The 19,458-nt window shown below is 45.2% G+C and overlaps 1 protein-coding gene across 3 annotated transcripts in view; it reads right to left on the minus strand.

The window, feature by feature from the left end:
- TPX2 (TPX2 microtubule nucleation factor) overlaps nt 1-17,335 on the minus strand; it is a 33,280-nt gene extending 15,945 nt beyond the window's left edge. For 2 of the 3 annotated variants that reach the window (XM_081867687.1, XM_081867685.1), the window contains exons 1-5: nt 17,195-17,335; nt 4,936-5,076; nt 2,981-3,136; nt 1,735-1,861; nt 153-275 (exon numbers count right to left, since the gene is read on the minus strand). In XM_081867687.1, the coding sequence (XP_081723813.1) occupies nt 153-275; nt 1,735-1,861; nt 2,981-3,136; nt 4,936-5,032 (503 nt within the window). In that variant the 5' untranslated portion in view covers nt 5,033-5,076; nt 17,195-17,335. Of the gene's footprint in view, nt 1-152; nt 276-1,734; nt 1,862-2,980; nt 3,137-4,935; nt 5,077-17,089; nt 17,114-17,194 lie in introns of those variants that run through there. The other variant, XM_081867686.1, reaches the window with a different exon arrangement.
- Nucleotides 17,336-19,458: the final 2,123 nt, after the last annotated feature.

Raw genomic sequence — 19,458 nt, forward strand, 5'->3', positions numbered from 1 at the left:
TTATTGTGGACAACTTGGTTGGATAAAACTTTCTTGGCACTTGAAGAGGGCTTGAAATAAGATGGCACAGTGACCACCAGCCAATTCAAACATCATAGCAAGCCACTCCTTTGTGCCTCTCCCCTTGCTCAACCCACCAGACCTACACTTACTGTTTCTTTACAGGTGGTGGCAGCTGTTCATTGGTGGCCAAGGCAGCACATCTCTTGGCATGCATTTTGGCAGCGCACTTGCGCTGAGCACTCTTCTGCCGTTCCAAGAGCTGTTTTGACACCCTACAGGGGAGGAAAAGGGAAAAGCCAGCTGACTGTAAAGGAACGGGGTGGAATGAGATGAAGAGACACAGCCTCAAAGCTTACAAGTTTCAGCTACTGCAATAATATGGAGCCATTCCAAAACAAGAGGAAAAAAGAAGGGATTAGTAGGGCATTCAAAATAGGACTCTTGCATAATTTACATGGGATGAGCATCATGTGCTCTTGCACCTAGCACATTGTCTGCTTGGGGTATGGAGGCTGCAGTTGGAGGCACCAGAAGCAGTTATCCAGGAAATAGCTCAAGGTGCCCCAATTTCCCCATGTTTGAAACATGCAATATTTTATCCATTTGGCTTTGGGCAAGTATTGTTTTATGCAGCATTTCGAACATGGTCATGCTGATAACAGACTCATTTATGGAGAGCATCTGCTGAGAAATTGAAGCATCTTTTCACAAGAAGGCATCTAATCTGTCTTCCCTCAACCACTGATCGAGATCCTCCCTACCATGGTGACTTCTGACAGTTATTGGGAGAAAATCTGGCTGGTGTCCCTCCTCAAGCTTTTAGTACTAGATCCTGGAAAGATGCACACCCACAAAACCACATTTGCTCATTTATGTTGAGACTATTTGCCATGTTCAGAATTAGATCACAATATACCATATTTTTCGCTCTATAAGACGCACTTCCCCCCTCCTAAAAAGTAAGGGGAAATGTGTGTGCATCTTATGGAGTGAATGCAGGCGGGAGGATCTGCTCAGCGCTCCCTTTAAAGAGCCGTGTGGAGCGTGCGTGCAGCTCTTCGGGGCTTTTCCTGAGAAGGGAGAAGGGCTGCCCTGCAATCCCGCTGGCTGTCCTGGCTTCTGGCTTAGCCGCATGCAGCCTCTCCTGGGCAAGGGGAGCCTTCATCCCCTGCCCGGGAGAGGCTGAGCAGCTATCCCATAAGCCAGAACAGCAAGCGGGATTGCAGCGCAGCAATCCCGCTTGCTGTCTTGGCTTATGGGATTCAGATTTTTTCTCTCCTTGTTTTCCTCTTCCAAAAACTAGGTGCGTCTTATGGTTTGGTGCGTCTTATAGAGCGAAAAATGCGGTAATAGCCATGTTGGAGATTCTTGGCAGCCATGAGTACTAGAAACTCATTATTTTCTGAATTCATTATACTGGCCTCGCTGAGAAGAAGCCCACTGAAGGGGCACTGTGGCAGGAAGGGTTGTGCATCAGCTTTATTCCCACATTCAGATCACTGCAGCTTCCCAGAACTGCAGACCTGGAAGTTAGCTTAAGAGCACCTAAAGGAGAAGGAGAGTCCTAGGCCAGCTGGAAAAGCTCAGCAGGCCATTTCTTGAGAGAATAGAGAGAAGCACTTGTGGGAGGATCAAGATGTTAGGCAACCATGGTCTACGTCAAAGCTTGCAAGCTGTGTCAACACCAAGTCCCAGGGGAAAGTTGACCCACTTGGAGATTAGAATGCTTACCTTCCTGGGGCCCTTGCAGGGGCAGCTGCCGTCTCATTCGATGTACTGCGCCACTGTGCCATGGATCCAACCACATTTGGTGGCACCCTGTTAGCCAGTCCCATCTCATTTTCATTGTGATTCTCAGCTAAGGCAAATAAGAAACACGAGCTATATATATTCCTCGAAATTTATATGCCCCTTCTTCCTCTCCAAGGGCTCAAAGCCAGCTAATAGCTTATACAACATTCACAAAAAGACCCCAATAGCTATCCATAAAAACCATACAGTGCTCCCTCCGACACCCCCCAGGAGAAGCGTGCTACAGGATAGGATGCTACCAACAGATGCACAGAGGCTTGAGCTTGTCATCGGCAAGTGAGGTTATGAGGGAAGGAGCTTTAAAAACTTCACAGCTTTGAACTATCAGCACAGAAGAAAAACAAATGAGCAGGAAATAGATCTTTTGCTAGCTTCAGCAGTAAACAGCTTGCTTGTGTATTTGAGGTTGTAGTTCATCTTTCCACTCTATATTTGGGACCCTGCGTTATCCTTCCACAGCTCCACACCCTGCTTGATGCATCCAGCATGGCCAATAAAGCACCCTCAGAGGGATACATAAACCTTAGCTTAGCCCCACTGAGACCTGAATTAGGACTTGTGCTTTTTAATTTACTTAGAAGTTATCCCAAGTCAGTGGCAAGTTAAGGCGGTAGCCTTGTTTGTAGCTAGTATCAAATTATTTGGAATGGTGAAAAGCCGGATGGACTGCGATGAATTCTGCTGGTTGACTGACAGAACCCAAAGAGTGCTCATTAATGGTTCTTCAACATCCTAGAAAAAAGTGACACGTTGGGTACTGCACTCACAGGAATCTGTCCTGAGCCTGGCACAGTTCAACATCTTTATAAAGGACTTGGATGAAGGAATTGAGGGGATGCTCATCAAATCTGCAGATGACACCAAACTGGGAGGGGTAGCTAATGCCGCAGAAAATAGAGTCTAGATTCAAGGCAGCCTTAACAGATTGGAGAACAGGGCCAAAACCAACAAAAAGAATTTCAATAGGGACAAGTGTAAGGTTCAACCCTTAGGCAGGAATAATCAGATGCACATTTGTGTGTCAGGCATTCAGGTCTTGACACTGCCTGAGAAAGCCAAGCCTCACATGAGCAAGTTCACAGGCCATCACTGGACTAGGTCCATATACCCTTCTATTACCATTGTAAGTTTACAAGAACTTGCTGTCCTGAGCTGAACAACTTACTGGATTTCACCATTGGAGAGACAATGGCACGTGGAATGTTAGCCCTTGATGCTGAGGATTTCTGCAGGATGCCAGCTGGTATGTCTGAACTTGGAGTTCTCAGATGACTGGCTGGCATATCTGAACTTGGAGTGCTCAGAAGACCAGCTCTGAGATCTGGAAGAACCAACAATCACCTGGTTAAATTCAATGTACCTCCCAATGCTGCTTGGCAGGCTAACTGCCATCTCCACTGCCAGCTGTGGCCCTTATGGCCCTTCCTTTCCCAGTCCGAGGGCCAGGCAAACACAGAGAAGACCTCAGGTGCCCTGTTCCTTTCCCACTTTTGGGGGAAATGGAGCAAAACACAGCTTAGAGAAGAGAGAAAAAGTACCAGCTAGACTCAAGAGCAGTTGCGTTTGCTAGTCCAGCTTTTGACAAGAGGATAGATTAATCTTCTCTCACCTTGACTCAAAATTCTCAAAGCTCAAAATGACCAGATGTAGTGTGGCAGAAACTTGAGGCTACTGCTTCCTGCTCCCTGCCCAGTTTCCTAAAGTTGGCTGAAAACATATCGCAGCACAACAAAAAACTTGGACCCTGCAGATCCTGTGTGCATTGTTAGAACATACTGCAGGTTCACAGCATTTGTTAAGTGAGTGTTCAAGGAAGCAACTGCAGATCTCTCAAGAGGTTTTTGGTACGTCACATCCTTCCAGTACAGAGAGGAAGATGTGTGGAATCACAAAAGCCACATTCGAGACACAACTGGATCTCTCTACATGTTCTTGTAAACATAAAACAAGCGAAGAGAACTCATTTACTCTCCAAAGGGTCCCTGCATGGCTAATTATAGCTTCTGAGGCAGGACAAACTTAGGCTGGGGGGGGGCAGTTAAACACCCACCCACCTTGGCACCACTCTGAAAGCATTTGTAGATTCCTGTTTGTTTGGAAAAGGCTCTTGCTCTTGCTCACATACAGATTAATAAAGATCAGATGATGATCTCCCAGATCACATGTGGTCCTGAGTATCTCTTAGAGACACATTTCTAGTCTTCTCTTTACTTTATTCACATAAAGCTCCATCATCCTTAATACAAACTGAACTGCATCCTAGCACTTCCATCAAAAACATGAGGGCATGACAGTGTGGAAAAGTTTCCAAGATGAACTCAAGCAACTCCCTGATTATGTCTGTATCTGTCCAGAAATCAGTGTGTCAATACTGGTAACCCTGTTTGGCTGACAGCACTGGCAGTAATCTCTGTTCTCCAAAGCTTTGTATTTCACCACCTTAAAATAATTCAGGAGGGCCAGGCAATTTGTTTTATACTGATCTGCTTCCAACCAAGCAGAAGGACAAGTGTGATGCATTTAAGGGCTCTTGGAATATTAAGCCATCCCAACTTCGGGTAGCCTACAGCATATTCTGTGTTGGCCTTTCCCCTCTCTTACGTTGCTTCTCTCAGCTCATATAGCCCCTAGCTGGCCCCTCTTCTCTTTCAGACAACCCTATGCATCTTTAACCATTGCCAAGTTCAACAAGGGTCTCCTCAGCAGTTGTTGGTTGCTTTGCCCAACACCTGCACATGGAAGAAAGTTTTTGACAATATAGGCAGCCCTCTTCCATGCTCCTTTTGATACATACGGTGGCAGGGAGAATAGAGGGTTGGTTTTCTAGTGCTGTTTCATCACTTCCTGTACAATGAGTATAAGATGTCTGCAGCCCTCCAGATGTTGTTGGACTACAGCTCCCGCCATCCTTGACCTCTGGGCCATGCAGTCTGTGGATGATGGGGGTTGGAGTCTTACAGCATCCTAGACTGGCTGTACACCACAGTTTATGCTGCAAGTGTTTACCCGATAACAAACACCTCCTCAAGCCTGTGAAATCCCCTAGCCAAAAAAGTGACAACCCCCTGCTCACCAGGACCAGTTTTTCATCCCAGCTTGGCAGAATATGCAGATACTCACCAAACCAGGCATCAATGCCAGTTGTTTCACCATCTTTAATGTTCTTAAAGTCAATGTATTCATTGGGGACATCAAAGGAATACCGTTCCTCAGACATTTTGCTGGAGCAAAGCCTTTTTCCAGCAATCTTGGAGCAAGCCCCTGAGAATCAAGAAATATACAGTACTATTAGCATGGCAAGTAACTTACAAATGCTATCTTTTTCAGCCTCTCAAAGCTATGGATGGTCAGTCTATTTCTGCTTTTATAGATTGGAAGCTACAGTCATAAGCTACCCATGTTTAAAACTAACCAATGACCCAAGAATGAACTGGGACTGCAACCTTGCAACCATCCCAGGTCTAGGTACAATGACTATCAGCTAGAGGACACTACAACCCAAAGCAATGCAAGATAGAAGACCAAGAAAGAAGGTTAAGCCTCAAAGTACTTCAACATTGCGCAACAAGGAATTCATCACTTTAGAGAAGAAACACAGGTGGCTCACCCTGACCTTCAGCCAGCGTTCAAAATTCACCAGGCACATTTTGGAACCACGCTATTGGCAACTTGAGACCAAGTGAAGATGCCCAGGTGCCAGGATGGCACCTGACATCTCTACCATCTGGAGGTGAATGCTTGGGGATCCTGTAGAATTCTATCCATGGTATTTTATCTGCACAATCAGAACAAACTGCAGGAACCCAAGTGTTGTATTGAAAAATATGACTTTCAAGCCATCTGGCCCCAAAATGGCAACTATTGACATTTCATTTTGGCGCCTGTAACCCTGGGTTTAAGGAGCCATTTGTGCTTTCAGCAAGCCACATTCCGCAAAACCTGTTTCTACAGACTTAAAAGAATCAGCCTGGCCTCACAATTGACCCCGCCATGGTTGCTTCTGGCCTCACACCCAACTCTGCAACATTTTGAGGGCCTTCCCAAAGCTTAATTGATTGCAATGTACTAAGATCACGCAGAGAACGATACTGCAGGAAGAGACCCAGCTTGAGTTAGAAGGAGCAAAGGGGATTATAGGTGTCAGCAGAGACAGAATCAAGGAGCCAAGAAAAGGACAGGATTTTCTAGCCTAGGAACTTGAGATGTTTTTCAGACCACACCTGGTGCAAAGCAAGCCAAGAAAGGGGCCCAGAAACTCAAGTTACTCAGATTGCTCCATAGTTGTGGCCTTGCTGCAGATAGGCTGGTTTAATGGGTTAATGTTGCGCTTGTGCAGAGCACCCTTTCTACAACTACAAGGGCAACTTCCATGTTAAGGGCCAGGGCTTCCTAGAATCATAAACCTGGCGCATATTTTTATGCAGCATCCTAGGTTTGCGAACATGCATTAACATATCCAGTACATCCATCCGTGCCATGTTGCCCCACCTTATTAGCAACCTTCCACAAAAGCAACTGGCTTTTGCTAAGCCAAACGGCTTCAAGTTTATCCAAAGGAAGACTTTGCATGCATGGCCTCTTCAGTCAGCTGAGGCCTAGGGCAGGATTACTGCTGGTTTATGTGCTTTTAGAAAAGCTGGCTACACTCACATGTGGGAAGGGTGCCCAGATATAAATTACAGCACCATTAGCAGGTGCCACCCTAATTTATAACCCTTGGCCTTCCCTTGCCAAGGCATGGAAAGCTGCCACATTGAAATGTAGACAAGAGGTCTCCAAGCACGGACTGGCTGAGAGACAGGGCAGAAAGGGTCCTGCGACAAGACTAAGGTGGTCTCCAAGATTAGGGAAAAGTAGGTACAAGAGATCAAAATGCCCCAGAGAAGGAATGGATGGAGGGAAGAAAGTGACAGCCCCAAAGGAGAGTTGAGAGAGCTCCAAAGTCTGGCTGGAATTAGATCCCTTCTTAGCCCCCTTAATCAGGATCAAGTTTCTGTCAACACTAACAACTTAAAAAAAATATTGAAGTGCGTCATTGACGTTCTTTTCGCCCACACGACCCAACAAGTTGAGCTGCCAAGCAGGAGGAGCAGGAATCACATTTCAGAAATGGTTGGCTCCAAAGCTAGCCCACTGCTCCCTCAGCCTCTCATTCTGCAAGAGAGTGACAACGGCCATTTCATTAGCAGGAGCTGGGGAGGCAGCTGGAGCCAGAGAAACACATTCACAGGGGAGCTGTGGTGTGCTTGAGGCCCTTGTAGGGAATCCCCCTCTGGAAGGGTCCGGTTTCCAGGGCATTTCCAGAGCAGGAGGGAAAGGCAGGTCGACCATGCGAGGCAGCGTTAAGCAATGGTCTGGCCACTGGAGGAAGCCATAAGCTGTGGGCTGCAATTTGGGTTGTACTACAGCTACCAATTTGGGTGGACAGGACAGCACTATTGAGAAGTGAGCCTTTTACCTTTCAGCTTTGCACAGTGGCTAAGGCAAAGCGAATTATTATAATCTGCAATACAAAAAAATTCCAGTACACAATTTCCCCAAAACTCATACTGCTGTTTTCAGCTCAAGCCATCCATCCAACCTGGAAGCAATGGTACATCTCTATAATGGTCTCATCTCTATTAAGATCTGCTGCCAGAAGATTGTCAAAGATTGCATTGAGCAGAAAGACCTCCACCCTCATTTAAGGAAACAAGGAAAAATACAGTTATAGATAGGTAGCCGTGTTGGTCTGCCATAGTCAAAACAAAATAAAAAAATTCCTTCCAGTAGCACCTTAAAGACCAACTGAGTTAGTTCTAGGTATGAGCTTTCGTGTGCATGCACACTTCTTCAGATACACTGAAACAGAAGTCACCAGACCCTTCTATATAGTGAGAAGGTGGGGAGGGGTATTACTCAGAAGGGTGGTGGGATTGGGTGATTGGCAGATAGCTGTGATGAGCCTGTTGACGACTCTTAACGACTGCAATAGGTCTTACAGGAAAAAGCAAGGGGTGAGAAGGTGAAAAATGGCTTTGTCATGTATAATGAGATAAGAATCCAATGTCTTTGTTAAGACCAGGTCTCTCCATGGTTTTAAGTTTGGTAATAAGTTGCAATTCAGCAATACAGATCTTGCAGGGAACACGTGTGCCTTGTTTTCTTTTACAGCCCATAACTGAATATGCCCTTCCAAATAGATCTGCTAGCATTAGACATCAATACACAAGCATTCTTATTAAAAAGCTGGTGGACCTGGACCTTTCCCCTACCACCTGCGATTGGATTAAAGACTTTCTGAGCGATCACACACAAATCGTGAGGATTGGGCCTGTTACATCAACCTCTCGGAAGCTTAGCACTGGCACCCCACAGGGATGCGTGCTGAATCCCTACCTGTACTCGTTGTATACAGATGACTGCATTTCCTCTCATCCATCCACTGCAATTACTAACTTTGCAGATGATACCACCATAATGGGTCTAAAGACAGGTGGAGATGAATCAGCATATAGGGAGGAGGTTCAAAAAGTCTCCACATGGTGCCTAGAGAACAACTTGAACCTAAATATCAGCAAGACAAAGGAGATGGTGTTGGACTTTCGGAGGAAGAGAGAGGAACTAGCCCCGTTGTATATCAGGTGTATGCGTGTGGAGAGTCTATTCCTTTAAATTCCTGGCAGTTTACCTTAGTGAAGACCTCACTTGGAAAATCAATACAACCCAGGTGGTTTAGGAAGGCCCAACAGAGACTCCATTTCCTCAGGGTCTTGCGAAAGAACAATGTCAAACAAAACTTGATCTCCTTCTACTGAGCCACAACAGAAAGTGTCCTTTAATACTGTATAATAGTGTGGTACGCTGGTCTGACAGCCATGGACAGGAAGTCCCTACAGAGGGTGGCAAATACAGCACATGACATCATGGGCTTTTCCTCGGAGTTCGCTAGATGACATCGCGGGAGACCGCTGCCTTAGGAGAGCGAGGAAAATTCTTAGGGACGACTCACGCCCTGGTCAGCAGGAGATACAGAAGTATAGTCAGCCGCACCAACAGGTTAAAGAACAGTTTTTATCTGTGGGCTGTTGGGCTGCTGAATGGAAAAAAAAAGTGGTGTAATTGACTTCTGACAAGCACACAGAGCATGACCAAGACTGAGTGTATGTGGGGCTCATTCAATTTCACTGCACACAGGTGGTGTAGTGAAAATAAAGGTTTATTATTTATTTATTATTGTAATAAGAGGCCTCTGAGAACCAACCCTTCCTATTTTAGAAGAAGCCTCACTGGAACACAGGAAGCTGTCTTATTCCATGTTACACCATTGGTCCACTGACTGCCATCAACTCTCCAGGGTTTCAGGCTGAGGAATTTCCAAGCCCCACCTAGGAATATCTGAGATTGATCCGGGACCTTCTGCATGGAAAGCATGTGCACAGGTTAGAAAGCAAGTAGCCATTTAGTTGTTTTTTTTAAATAATATTTATTAGAGTTTCAAATATTACATAGACCAAAAATAAAATAAAACAAAAAAAAGAAGAAGAAAGAAAAATTCAACATTTACAATCCATGCTTTCAGTACCTTTTTTCCAGAACTTCCCCTCACCTCCCCTTCTTGTATTCCCTGACCAAAAATTTGTTCAACAAGTTCTTCTCCCTAAATTTTTAACCTTAGTTTGTTATTATATTAAATTCACTTTATATATCAACTTTTAACATATATACATCAATCATTATACTTAAAAACTTTTCCTAAGGTCGGCCCAATTCTCCTTCCACGAATTCCCCATTTCAATACTAATGGCAACATAAAAAGAAAGAAAAAACATCAGAATATTTTAATACACCTTTGGGTTTCCAAACCCCACCCTCCCTTCCCCGGTTTCGATCCCTAAACCATTGTCCGTTAGTCCATCTGTTATCAGCCCGGCGACCTCACATCAGAGGCCCTTAAATCTCTCTCAGTCCCTCTCTGCCGGTTTCCTTGAAAGTCTTTTATATTAAACACCAAGTCTCGGAGGGGCACTATCCCTATAATGTCCATGTTCCTTCCAGCCGGATCTCCATATTTAAAAGTTGAGCTCAAATCTTGATTCTCAATCCTTCTAAGTCCAAATAACCAAAAGGTTCCATCTTCAACCTTGATCAGATTTGTAAAACATAGGTCTTCAGATCTCCACAAAAGGAGATCCTTCCATTCCTCATTTTCCAATTCAAACCCAGTTTTTGTCATCCAGTTCTTACTTTCTTTTATGTCCATCTTGACAGGCCTCCGGCTCTCCTTTGCCTTCTGCAACATTACAGCCCCTCCTTCCTGCTCCTCCTGCTCAATTTTTTTTTCCTGTTCAGCTGGCTGGGTTTTGTACATCAAATCCTTTTCCAGCTCAGTGGATCCCTTTACTGTTGACTTCAAAGTTGTGGCACTTGTAGACAAAACATGACCTTGTTCTTGTAGCTTACACAACTTTCTCACGAGAAACCTAAGCTCATCCAGGCCAGCTAGTATTTTTTGACCTATTTCCATTTTTGTAATGTCCCTGAACCCCCACTAGAGGGATTCTGGTTATTCAGTATTCCTTTCACTTCCAGCCCAAAAGCCAAGTTAGTTTGTTTCAATTCTTCTTTATTTTCAACAGTTAACTATATTGTATCAAATGTAACCAGCAAAGACATCGGAAACAAAGTTCTCTGTTTTTTCCGACTTTGACAGCTAGTTTGACAGCTGTCAAAATCTTCTATGTCTCCTCCGCAGGCTCCTCTCGCAGATCGCTCCCGGTCTCGGGATGAGTGGCACTTTAACTCAAAAAATAGCTCTTCTCCTCCAGCACAAGTACTTATACTGTCAATCCGTGGAATTAATAACTTTTATCAGATAAAAAAAAAGACTCTTCTTTCGACCTTAGTAGTCAAGATCCTTGCTTTAAATTGCATACAATAGGGGGGAGACGGACTTCCTTTTTGCACCTCCCCCGCTCGTGCCAAATCCAAGAAAAGAAAATTTTTAATCCAATTTCCAAATTACTCACGGGTTGTTGTTTTTAAATTTAGTCCAAATTTTCCAAAGAAGAAGTTAGCGCTCTCCGTCGAATGGCATGCGGCTTCGCTCGGCAGGGGAAGCAGAAGACTCTCAGCACCGCGCCGCTCCCCGTCCTCCGCTCCGCAGCCTTTAAAAAGGCTCCTTCGCGGATCGGGCGCAAACGGTGCCCGCCGAGTCACCAGGTCCACGGGCTTCCGCGCCCGTGGTTTCTGAGGGTCCCCGCGTCGCCGGCAAGGCAGGACCCAACCCCTGTCAAGCAGATTCCCTCCGGAGCTTGGAGGGAATCCGCCATTCGGCTATGGCGCCAACCCGGAAGTCCCAGAAAGCAAGTAGCCACTTAGATGCCTGAACAGCAACAGAACAGAGGAGCAGCTCTACTGGACTAAATGTTTCTAGAAATCACACAAGTAGGGCACTAAACCAACTGCTCCCACCCGATTATCCTCTCCTAAGTACACAGGATTCAGATGCTTTTGCACATCTGCTGTTCATTGCATTAAGGCTTGTGAAGAAGAACATTCTGGGAGATGGTGCCTCCCCCAGCCAATTTACCAGATAAGCCTGCCTCTCTGCCACCTCACACCATTACTTGGTTGGTACAGGGGTACTCAATAGGCTTTACTAGTGAAGTTCAGCAAGGCTATGGATTGCAGGCTTTTTTTAGCACTTATCTCAACTCTTTCATCACAGGGCAGGGCTGTGTCACTTTCTGCACCTCTGCAGAAAAGGTCAACCAGCAGCATGGAGGGCATAGAATGCCTTTTTCCAGCTAGGCACCACAACAGCCACACTTAATCACATCCAACCTTGGGCATAATCTATCCTTCTCTGATACTGCACAGCTTCGGCCTTTTCATCAGGAGAGTAAGAACAATCCCTGCTAGACAAGCAGACCCTGTGAAGCCACAGAGAAATATGGATTACACCCAAGGTTAGAAGCCATTACGTTCTGCCCACTCCTCCACCGCCACCACCCAATCATGGCAGATCTTTTTGCTTCCAAGCCCAGGCACTTCCAAGAAACTATTGTGCAAGACCAGGCTGGAGGACATGAGCAACTCATGCTACAAACAGAACAAGCTGGCACAGGTGCTGTGCGGACCACTTGCTCCGTTGACCACAACCCCAGCTAACTTGCAGGCCTCTTGTGCCCAAGGGCTCACATTCCTTCACTGCAGAAACACTTACAGATGTTCAAGGCTTCCATTACACTAAGGAAGTCCCAGGACAAAATCAAGGTTTCAGGCAGAGCAGCTGAAGTATTTTAGGGTCTCAGCATCATCAAAGGATGACTGCCTGGTAAGTCCCACTCCAAACTTACTCATGTAAGTAAGGTTGCTCATGCCATAGGTACCCATTTCCTTACAGCGCAGTCCTCATGTTAGAAAGCTAATTCCCAGGTACCCAGGAGGGGCAAGTAATGTCTTTACTAGTAAGTATGGCATTTGTAAATGCATTTTTGTTTTTATGCTTTCAACTCCACACATGCAAGACACACAGAAATTCTGTTTGACACTTAGGGGAATGACAATTTGGGGGCAGGGAGAGGAGAAACAAAAGGTTTTTGGAGTTTAACTTCTATGCACTGCCCATTTAAACTGGACCTTATATGTCAAACACAAAAAATGCATTAGGAATCTCAGCACATGGAATGGTAATGTTTGGTTATATTAATAGGGCACAGGTTCTGCAGTTTCTATTCAGGTCACTTCAAATCTGCCCATAAATGGAAACTGCAATGCTGAGCCCTCATTATCTTTTTCTCCCACCCCACCCCCCAATATCTGCCTTCAGCTAGAAAAAAATAAGTTGAAAATAGAAGCCAATGACCCCATGATAACAAAGAAAGGTGACTGTATTATTTGGGATTAGGAACAGTATGAAAAATCAACATTCTAATGTGGAAACAGGAAATGTGTCAAGCAGCAGCTCAAAGTGAACAACCCAATTTTATTATTCTATGATGCAATTAGCATCTTCTCTCAGAATGAGCCCATTTCTAATGTTTCTATGTTGTAAAGAAAAAAAAAACTTGTTATTCTCTTCCCCCACAAGTATTTTTTCCCAACTATCCTTCACTATTTCTGGTGGAATTTACAGATGCAGACCATGTACCCTGCTGGTACCAGTGTCAGAGCTGTTCCAACTGTTTCTGGGTGCTCTGCAAGGTCACAACCTGACTCAGCTCCTGGTACAGAGCTCTGGGGCCTAACAAACATGTGGGAGGCCCTGCACTTTAAGGCCAAGATGCAAACTGTAATGTGCCAGCCAGGAAGTCTTGGTGGATCTGCAATGTTATCCCCATGCTAATTCTGCTTATCCATCATGCTTGATGTTGCAACAAACTCATTTGTGGAACAGGGAGAGTCAAGTGAGAGAGATAAAAGCTGTGCCAGTATTTCCCAGACTTCTTATGCTCCTCCACCCCAGCTAGAGATCCGTGTCTCCCTTCCCAGCAACCCAAAAATAAATGCCCCTGACATCGTATGCCCTGTAATTCAGGCCCCACAAGCTCTAGGAGACATCAAGATGGGACAAGTTAAAAATAGGTGTTAAAGGGACAGCAGGGGATTTGGGGCTGATGTGTTAGACTTGGTGCAAAGGGGACCCAGAAAGCCTCTTAAGACACCCAAAATCTCCTGCTTAATGCCAGGCCAGCTTTTGCCTAGGTGCCCTAAGTTTAGATTTGTCATAGTGCCTGAGAAAGGAAGGCATGGGGCGGGGGGAATCGCTAGAACAATGAAATCCCCCCTAACCAACACCCTGGAGCTGGAAATTGGGCTGGTTATTTTGAGACCTAGCATTCCTTCCAGTTGTGTGCTCTTATTTTCTTCCCATTATGTGAAATGGCTAGAACCAAGTTTTTAATTGGATGCATATTATTTAGTGATCAAAAAGCTCTCCATTTTTAACTTGTTCTCCACTCTAAAAGCTAACAGTTAGGACAGGCTATAATACCTAAATTATATCACCACAACACAAAACCAGGAGAGTGTAACACAGAGCAAGTACACAGGCCTTACTCTGCAACAGAGCAAAAAAGTACACTGGAAAGAGCAAGAATTGTAAGTATTCTAAAACCTCCTGGCAATCGGCCTTGAATGTTCTGTTAATATGCATCATACACCAGAGCAGTGGTGGCATTCCAAAAATTTGTATCTACTCACTGCTTTGGCGCTGTTGTACAGAGAACTTAATGATTAATCATCCATTTATCTGTCTGGTGTTTCTCTCAAACAGAAAGCAACTAAACCATCACTGTCTCTATCAGAACCATTGGAAATAAAGAACTTGCAGAATACCTCACCTCATCTAAAGCAAACTTGCCTTCTGAATGCAAGAACAGCTCTGCTAGCAGATGAAAGGGTCATCTATCTAGTGTCAAAATCACTGGTATCCGTTTCAGTCAACCAGATTTCTCTAAGAAGCCCAGAACGCCACTTGTCTCAACACTTGGCTTTGCAGCCATCACTTTTTCCCATCCTGCTGGGTGAGTGGGTTAAAAGAGAGAGGAACCCATATAAACCTGTCTAGATGTTATGATCTGGAGGGGAAGTCCTGCTGGAAGCTTTGCTGCCTTATGAAGCTCTATGAGCAGGAGTGTGTGAGGGGGCCTTCTTTGTGTTGGCCCCTATGTATGGGTCATACATGACAACACCAGATCAAGACATAAAGATGAGATCAGAATATGCATCCTGTTTAACAGCTACTTATACTGAGCTGTATGTAAATAATACTTGGACCACATGATGAAGGATGGGTGGAACATAGTGTTGTATCCCACCCCCAATCTGCAAGTGGTGTGAGATTGCAAGGGTTCCTGGCACTAACTCAAGGTTTGTGTTTCTTTTTGGAACGAGATACAGGTGAATATTTTAGGTGCATTCAATTGACATGCAATCACAGACATCCAGGTCCTTTTAGACCTGGAAGAGGGCATAAGGGGGGGCAGAACAGGGCATGCTTATGTGGGGGCTGACGCATGTGGGGGCTGGGAACAGAGCTTTCACGAGAAATGGTCGCTGCCTGTACAGCAGAGATGGTGCTGCCTTTATGGTACATGGTTTATTTACACATATATACAACCTGAGCCTAAAAGGAAATCAGGCCTGTCTGTCCGTCCGTCTCTCTCTCCGACTTTCCAGCCTTAAGCTTTTGCATCCAGCATGTAATTCACGTCACTCAACTCTGGCCTCTTGTTTACCACCCCTTCCTCTCTTCTGCCCCCCAACCTTATACTGTATACAATGGTGGTTGCCATACATCCAGAATTTCACAGACATACACAGAATACTACAGTTGGAAGCTGCGTCTGGGCAGAAAACGGCAAAACATCTGGGGAAATCGTGACATATGTCAATCTGCATTGGCAGTGTCACTTCTGCCTCTTTTCCTCAAAAATAGCTCAAAAACCATTGTTTTCTGCGATTTAGCCAAAAAAGCTGAGCAACTTGGTATATATTTTTAAAAGCTGAACTTTTGCGTCTGGATTTTCAGTTTTTGAAATACGGCAGCCTTACGTAACGTCTCTCATCAAATGTAACTGATCTGTAGGATAGGCTCTACAACCTGAAAAAGGAGAGAATGCCCATATTTTTTGTAACCTAAAAGAAACAATTTAATAAAAAATATTTAAAAACAAAACAAAACAACCCACCCTCTGGTCTCTTGCCTTTTTAATGTATTTTTAATCTTTTTAAATCTTTTGTTGGAAGACCCCAGAGTGGTTGGGGAAACCCAGCCAGATGGGTGGGGTATGCATGTACGTATGTATAAATAATAATAATAATAATAATAATAATAATAATAATGATGATGATGATGTCTTTGGCGGTTGAGGGAGGAAGCCCTAATAATACGTAATAATAATAATGATGTCTTTGGCGGTTGAGGGAGGGAGGAAGCCCTAATAATACGTAATAATAATGATGATGTCTTTGGCGGTTGAGGGAGGGAGGAAGCCCTAATAATAATAATAATGTCTTTGGCGGTTGAGGGAGGGAGGAAGCCCTAATAATACGTAATAATAATAATAATAATAATAATAATGTCTTTGGCGGTTGAGGGAGGGAGGAAGCCCTAATAATACGTAATAATAATAATGATGCCTTTGGCGGTTGAGGGAGGGAGGAAGCCCTAATAATAATAATAATAATAATAATAATAATAATAATGTCTTTGGCGGTTGAGGGAGGGAGGAAGCCCTAATAATACGTAATAATAATAATAATGTCTTTGGCGGTTGAGGGAGGGAGGAAGCCCTAATAATAATAATAATAATAATAATGATGTCTTTGGCGGTTGAGGGAGGGAGGAAGCCCTAATAATACGTAATAATAATAATGATGCCTTTGGCGGTTGAGGGAGGGAGGAAGCCCTAATAATAATAATAATAATGATGTCTTTGGCGGTTGAGGGAGGGAGGAAGCCCTAATAATACGCAATAATAATAATAATAATAATGTCTTTGGTGGTTGAGGGAGGGAGGAAGCCCTAATAATAATAATAATAATAATAATAATAATAATAATAATAATAATGTCTTTGGCGGTTGAGGGAGGGAGGAAGCCCTAATAATACGTAATAATAATAATAATGTCTTTGGCGGTTGAGGGAGGGAGGAAGCCCTAATAATAATAATAATAATAATAATGATGTCTTTGGCGGTTGAGGGAGGGAGGAAGCCCTAATAATACGTAATAATAATAATGATGCCTTTGGCGGTTGAGGGAGGGAGGAAGCCCTAATAATAATAATAATAATGATGTCTTTGGCGGTTGAGGGAGGGAGGAAGCCCTAATAATACGCAATAATAATAATAATAATAATGTCTTTGGTGGTTGAGGGAGGGAGGAAGCCCTAATAATAATAATAATAATAATAATGACGTCTTTGGCGGTTGAGGGAGGGAGGAGGCCCTGAGCCACGCCCCAGGCTATAGGGCCCATTTCCACCCCCGGAACCCCCACAATAGGAAGCTGCCCAGGGGGGACTCAGACTCGCGAGCTCGAGCGGACCTCCCCCCCCCCCGACTGGAAGCGGCTCTCCGGGGCTTCGGACGCGGCGCCCTCGCCCAGCGGGGGGGGTGGGGGGGGAGGGCGCGGAAGGGACCCGCCGAGGCCAATTCTTCCGAGGGCTGCTTCGAGGGCCTCGACCGGCCCTTGGGCCCTCAGGCAGGGGGAAGGGCTTCCCCTCAGGACCCCGAAATTCGGACCCCGCACCTTCAGAACCCGCGGAACTACCTGCGGTTTTTACCTCAGGTGAGCGGGATGCGCCGCCCCCCCCTCTCCTGTCGCGGACCGCAGGGAAAGCAGTCGCTCTCCCGAATCTTTTTTTTCTCTTTCCTCTCGCCTCCCGTACCTCAGAACCGCCGGGGCCTCGTCTCGCCCGTCGCCTCAGCTCCCTCCGCCGTTGCCGCCGTTTAAATATTTCAAACTTCGGCCTCCCTTCCGAACTGGCCAATCGTCGCCCGTCCCAAGGTCCGCATGGCGCGCTGATTGGGGCAGAGGGTGGAACTGACGGGCGGGAGGGCGGGGAGAAGGGGAAAAAAAAAAACAACGTCCCGGATCGCGTTGGGAAGCGGGTGCCCCGCCCCTCTCGCCGGCCTCCTGGAGGGCACGCTCGCCCCATCTTCCTTCGCGGCTCCAGGCCGCGCAGCCTCCTGGGAAACGTAGTCCGAGAAGAGGGGCATGGATTAAAGGCAAGCCGAGGAGGAGCGCGCCGAATGAACTACGAGTCCCAGCAAGGGTAGCGCGGGGGGAGAAATAAAATGAAAACGCGCCTCCGTTAGTTTTAAGTGGCTGGTCCTGAGGGTGAATTAGATGGAGGGGGCTAGTCCTCAAGAATTTCAAAAAGAGGCCTGAAGGATTGGGGTGCCCCCCCAGATGTTTTTGACCCCCAGCCAGCCCCCAACATTGGCAGTTGCATCCTGTTTCCTCGCAGTAGCCAATCAGGTGCCCAGAAAGAAAGCTTGCTCTTTGGCTCTCAAGCACATGGCAGAATGGAGAGGTTTGATCTTCTTGCAGTCCATGGGACTCTCAAGAGTCTCCTCCAGCACCAGAATTCAAAAGCATCAATTCTTCAGCAATCAGCCTTCTGTATGGTCCAGCTCTCACTTCCATACATCACTACTGTACTGGGAAAACCATAGCTTGAACTGTGCTTGTGTAACACTGAAAAGAGTGTGACTTGTTGCCAGATTGGATCCTGGCAAAAAAAGCAAAAAGAGGAGTCAGGAACAGCATTTTCCCTCTTTTCACAAACTAGTTCACTTGTCATCTCCGAAAACACCTAAAGATACCTGGTAGCAGAGTACTTATTCAAATGGCACTGAAATGGGGGGCTTTCAAAATCTTTGAAAATGTGCAGAATATCCCCCACCCCCACAGGCTATACTCTCTACCATCAGAGATATCAGCTGCTCTTCTTCATACAGAATCTGGGTGGCCAGTGAGACTTACTTCTGAACGACGATCCACAGAATCAGAATCCTCTATGCAGACCAACAGCTGGACCAAATGTCCTGGAGCTATTCTATCGCTTCTCACGGCTGGCATACTTGACGGAGCCACTCAGGTGAATAAAGGGGCCTTGGCTCCAGAGAATCCAAAGCTACCTGTGACCTGCTCTGAAGCAGGCCTTCCTAGGGCCGGTTGCTTGTGAAAACACAGAAGGTAGATGATTTACATGCACAGATTTTCTCTCCGTCAGTAGAGGGCCTCTCCTGCCTCCAGGTCTGTATATTAGGATTGCACTCCAAATCAGTGGGCTTATGATTCGAGATAGATGGATGCAAACCTATGCAGTTACTTGGGAGTAAGTCCCAAGTAATTCAAAGAGTGTGACTGTTGAGTAAACTGAAAAGAGATTGGGCTGCATGTTAATATATTCTCTTACAACTGCATCTTCATCATCAGTACTTCTGTTGCTTTTGCTGGTGAGAAAACTTTCTGTTTGTTTTCTTGTATTCTGGCAGAGCTGCCTTGTTTTAAAATTCCTGATTACAGCTAGGTGGTAGCTTTTTGTTGTTTTCGCTTTGTTTTGCTTTTGGCAAACAGCTAAATAAGATGGTGAGAGTTTTGAGATTCCCAAGCGGGGAAATCACTGAAGCATTCAAGTCCTGCTTGCCAACTTCCCGTTGGGATATCTGGTTGCCCACTCTGAGACAGGAAGGCTTGGCTAGATAGGCCTTTGGCTCTTACACTATTACGTTAGATCTTCTTGTTGTTTAGTCATTTAGTCGTGTCCGTCTCTTCGTGACGCCATGGACCAGAGCACGCCAGGCACTCCTGTCTTCCACTGCCTCCCGCAGTTTGGTCAAACTCATATTCGTAGCTTCGAGAACACTGTCCCACCATCTCATCCTCTGTCGTCCCCTTTTCCTTTTTTTTTTTTTTAAAAATATTTTTTATTAACAATTTTTTGTTTAAATCAGAATACCAATAAAACAATACAATATCACATCTCTTAACATAGATCTTTTCACTTCTTTGGACTCCCTCACATCTCCCGCTCCTGCGTTCCTGGTTCTAATTTTATTCAGCAAATTTATCCCCTTATTTTTAATCTTCATCGCTAATTTTCCAATGTTATATCTCAAATTTTAACTATTGTTTTGTTCAAAT

Source organism: Podarcis erhardii, assembly GCF_964252035.2.
Source record: "Podarcis erhardii genome assembly, chromosome: 6".
Lineage (NCBI taxonomy): Eukaryota > Metazoa > Chordata > Lepidosauria > Squamata > Lacertidae > Podarcis > Podarcis erhardii.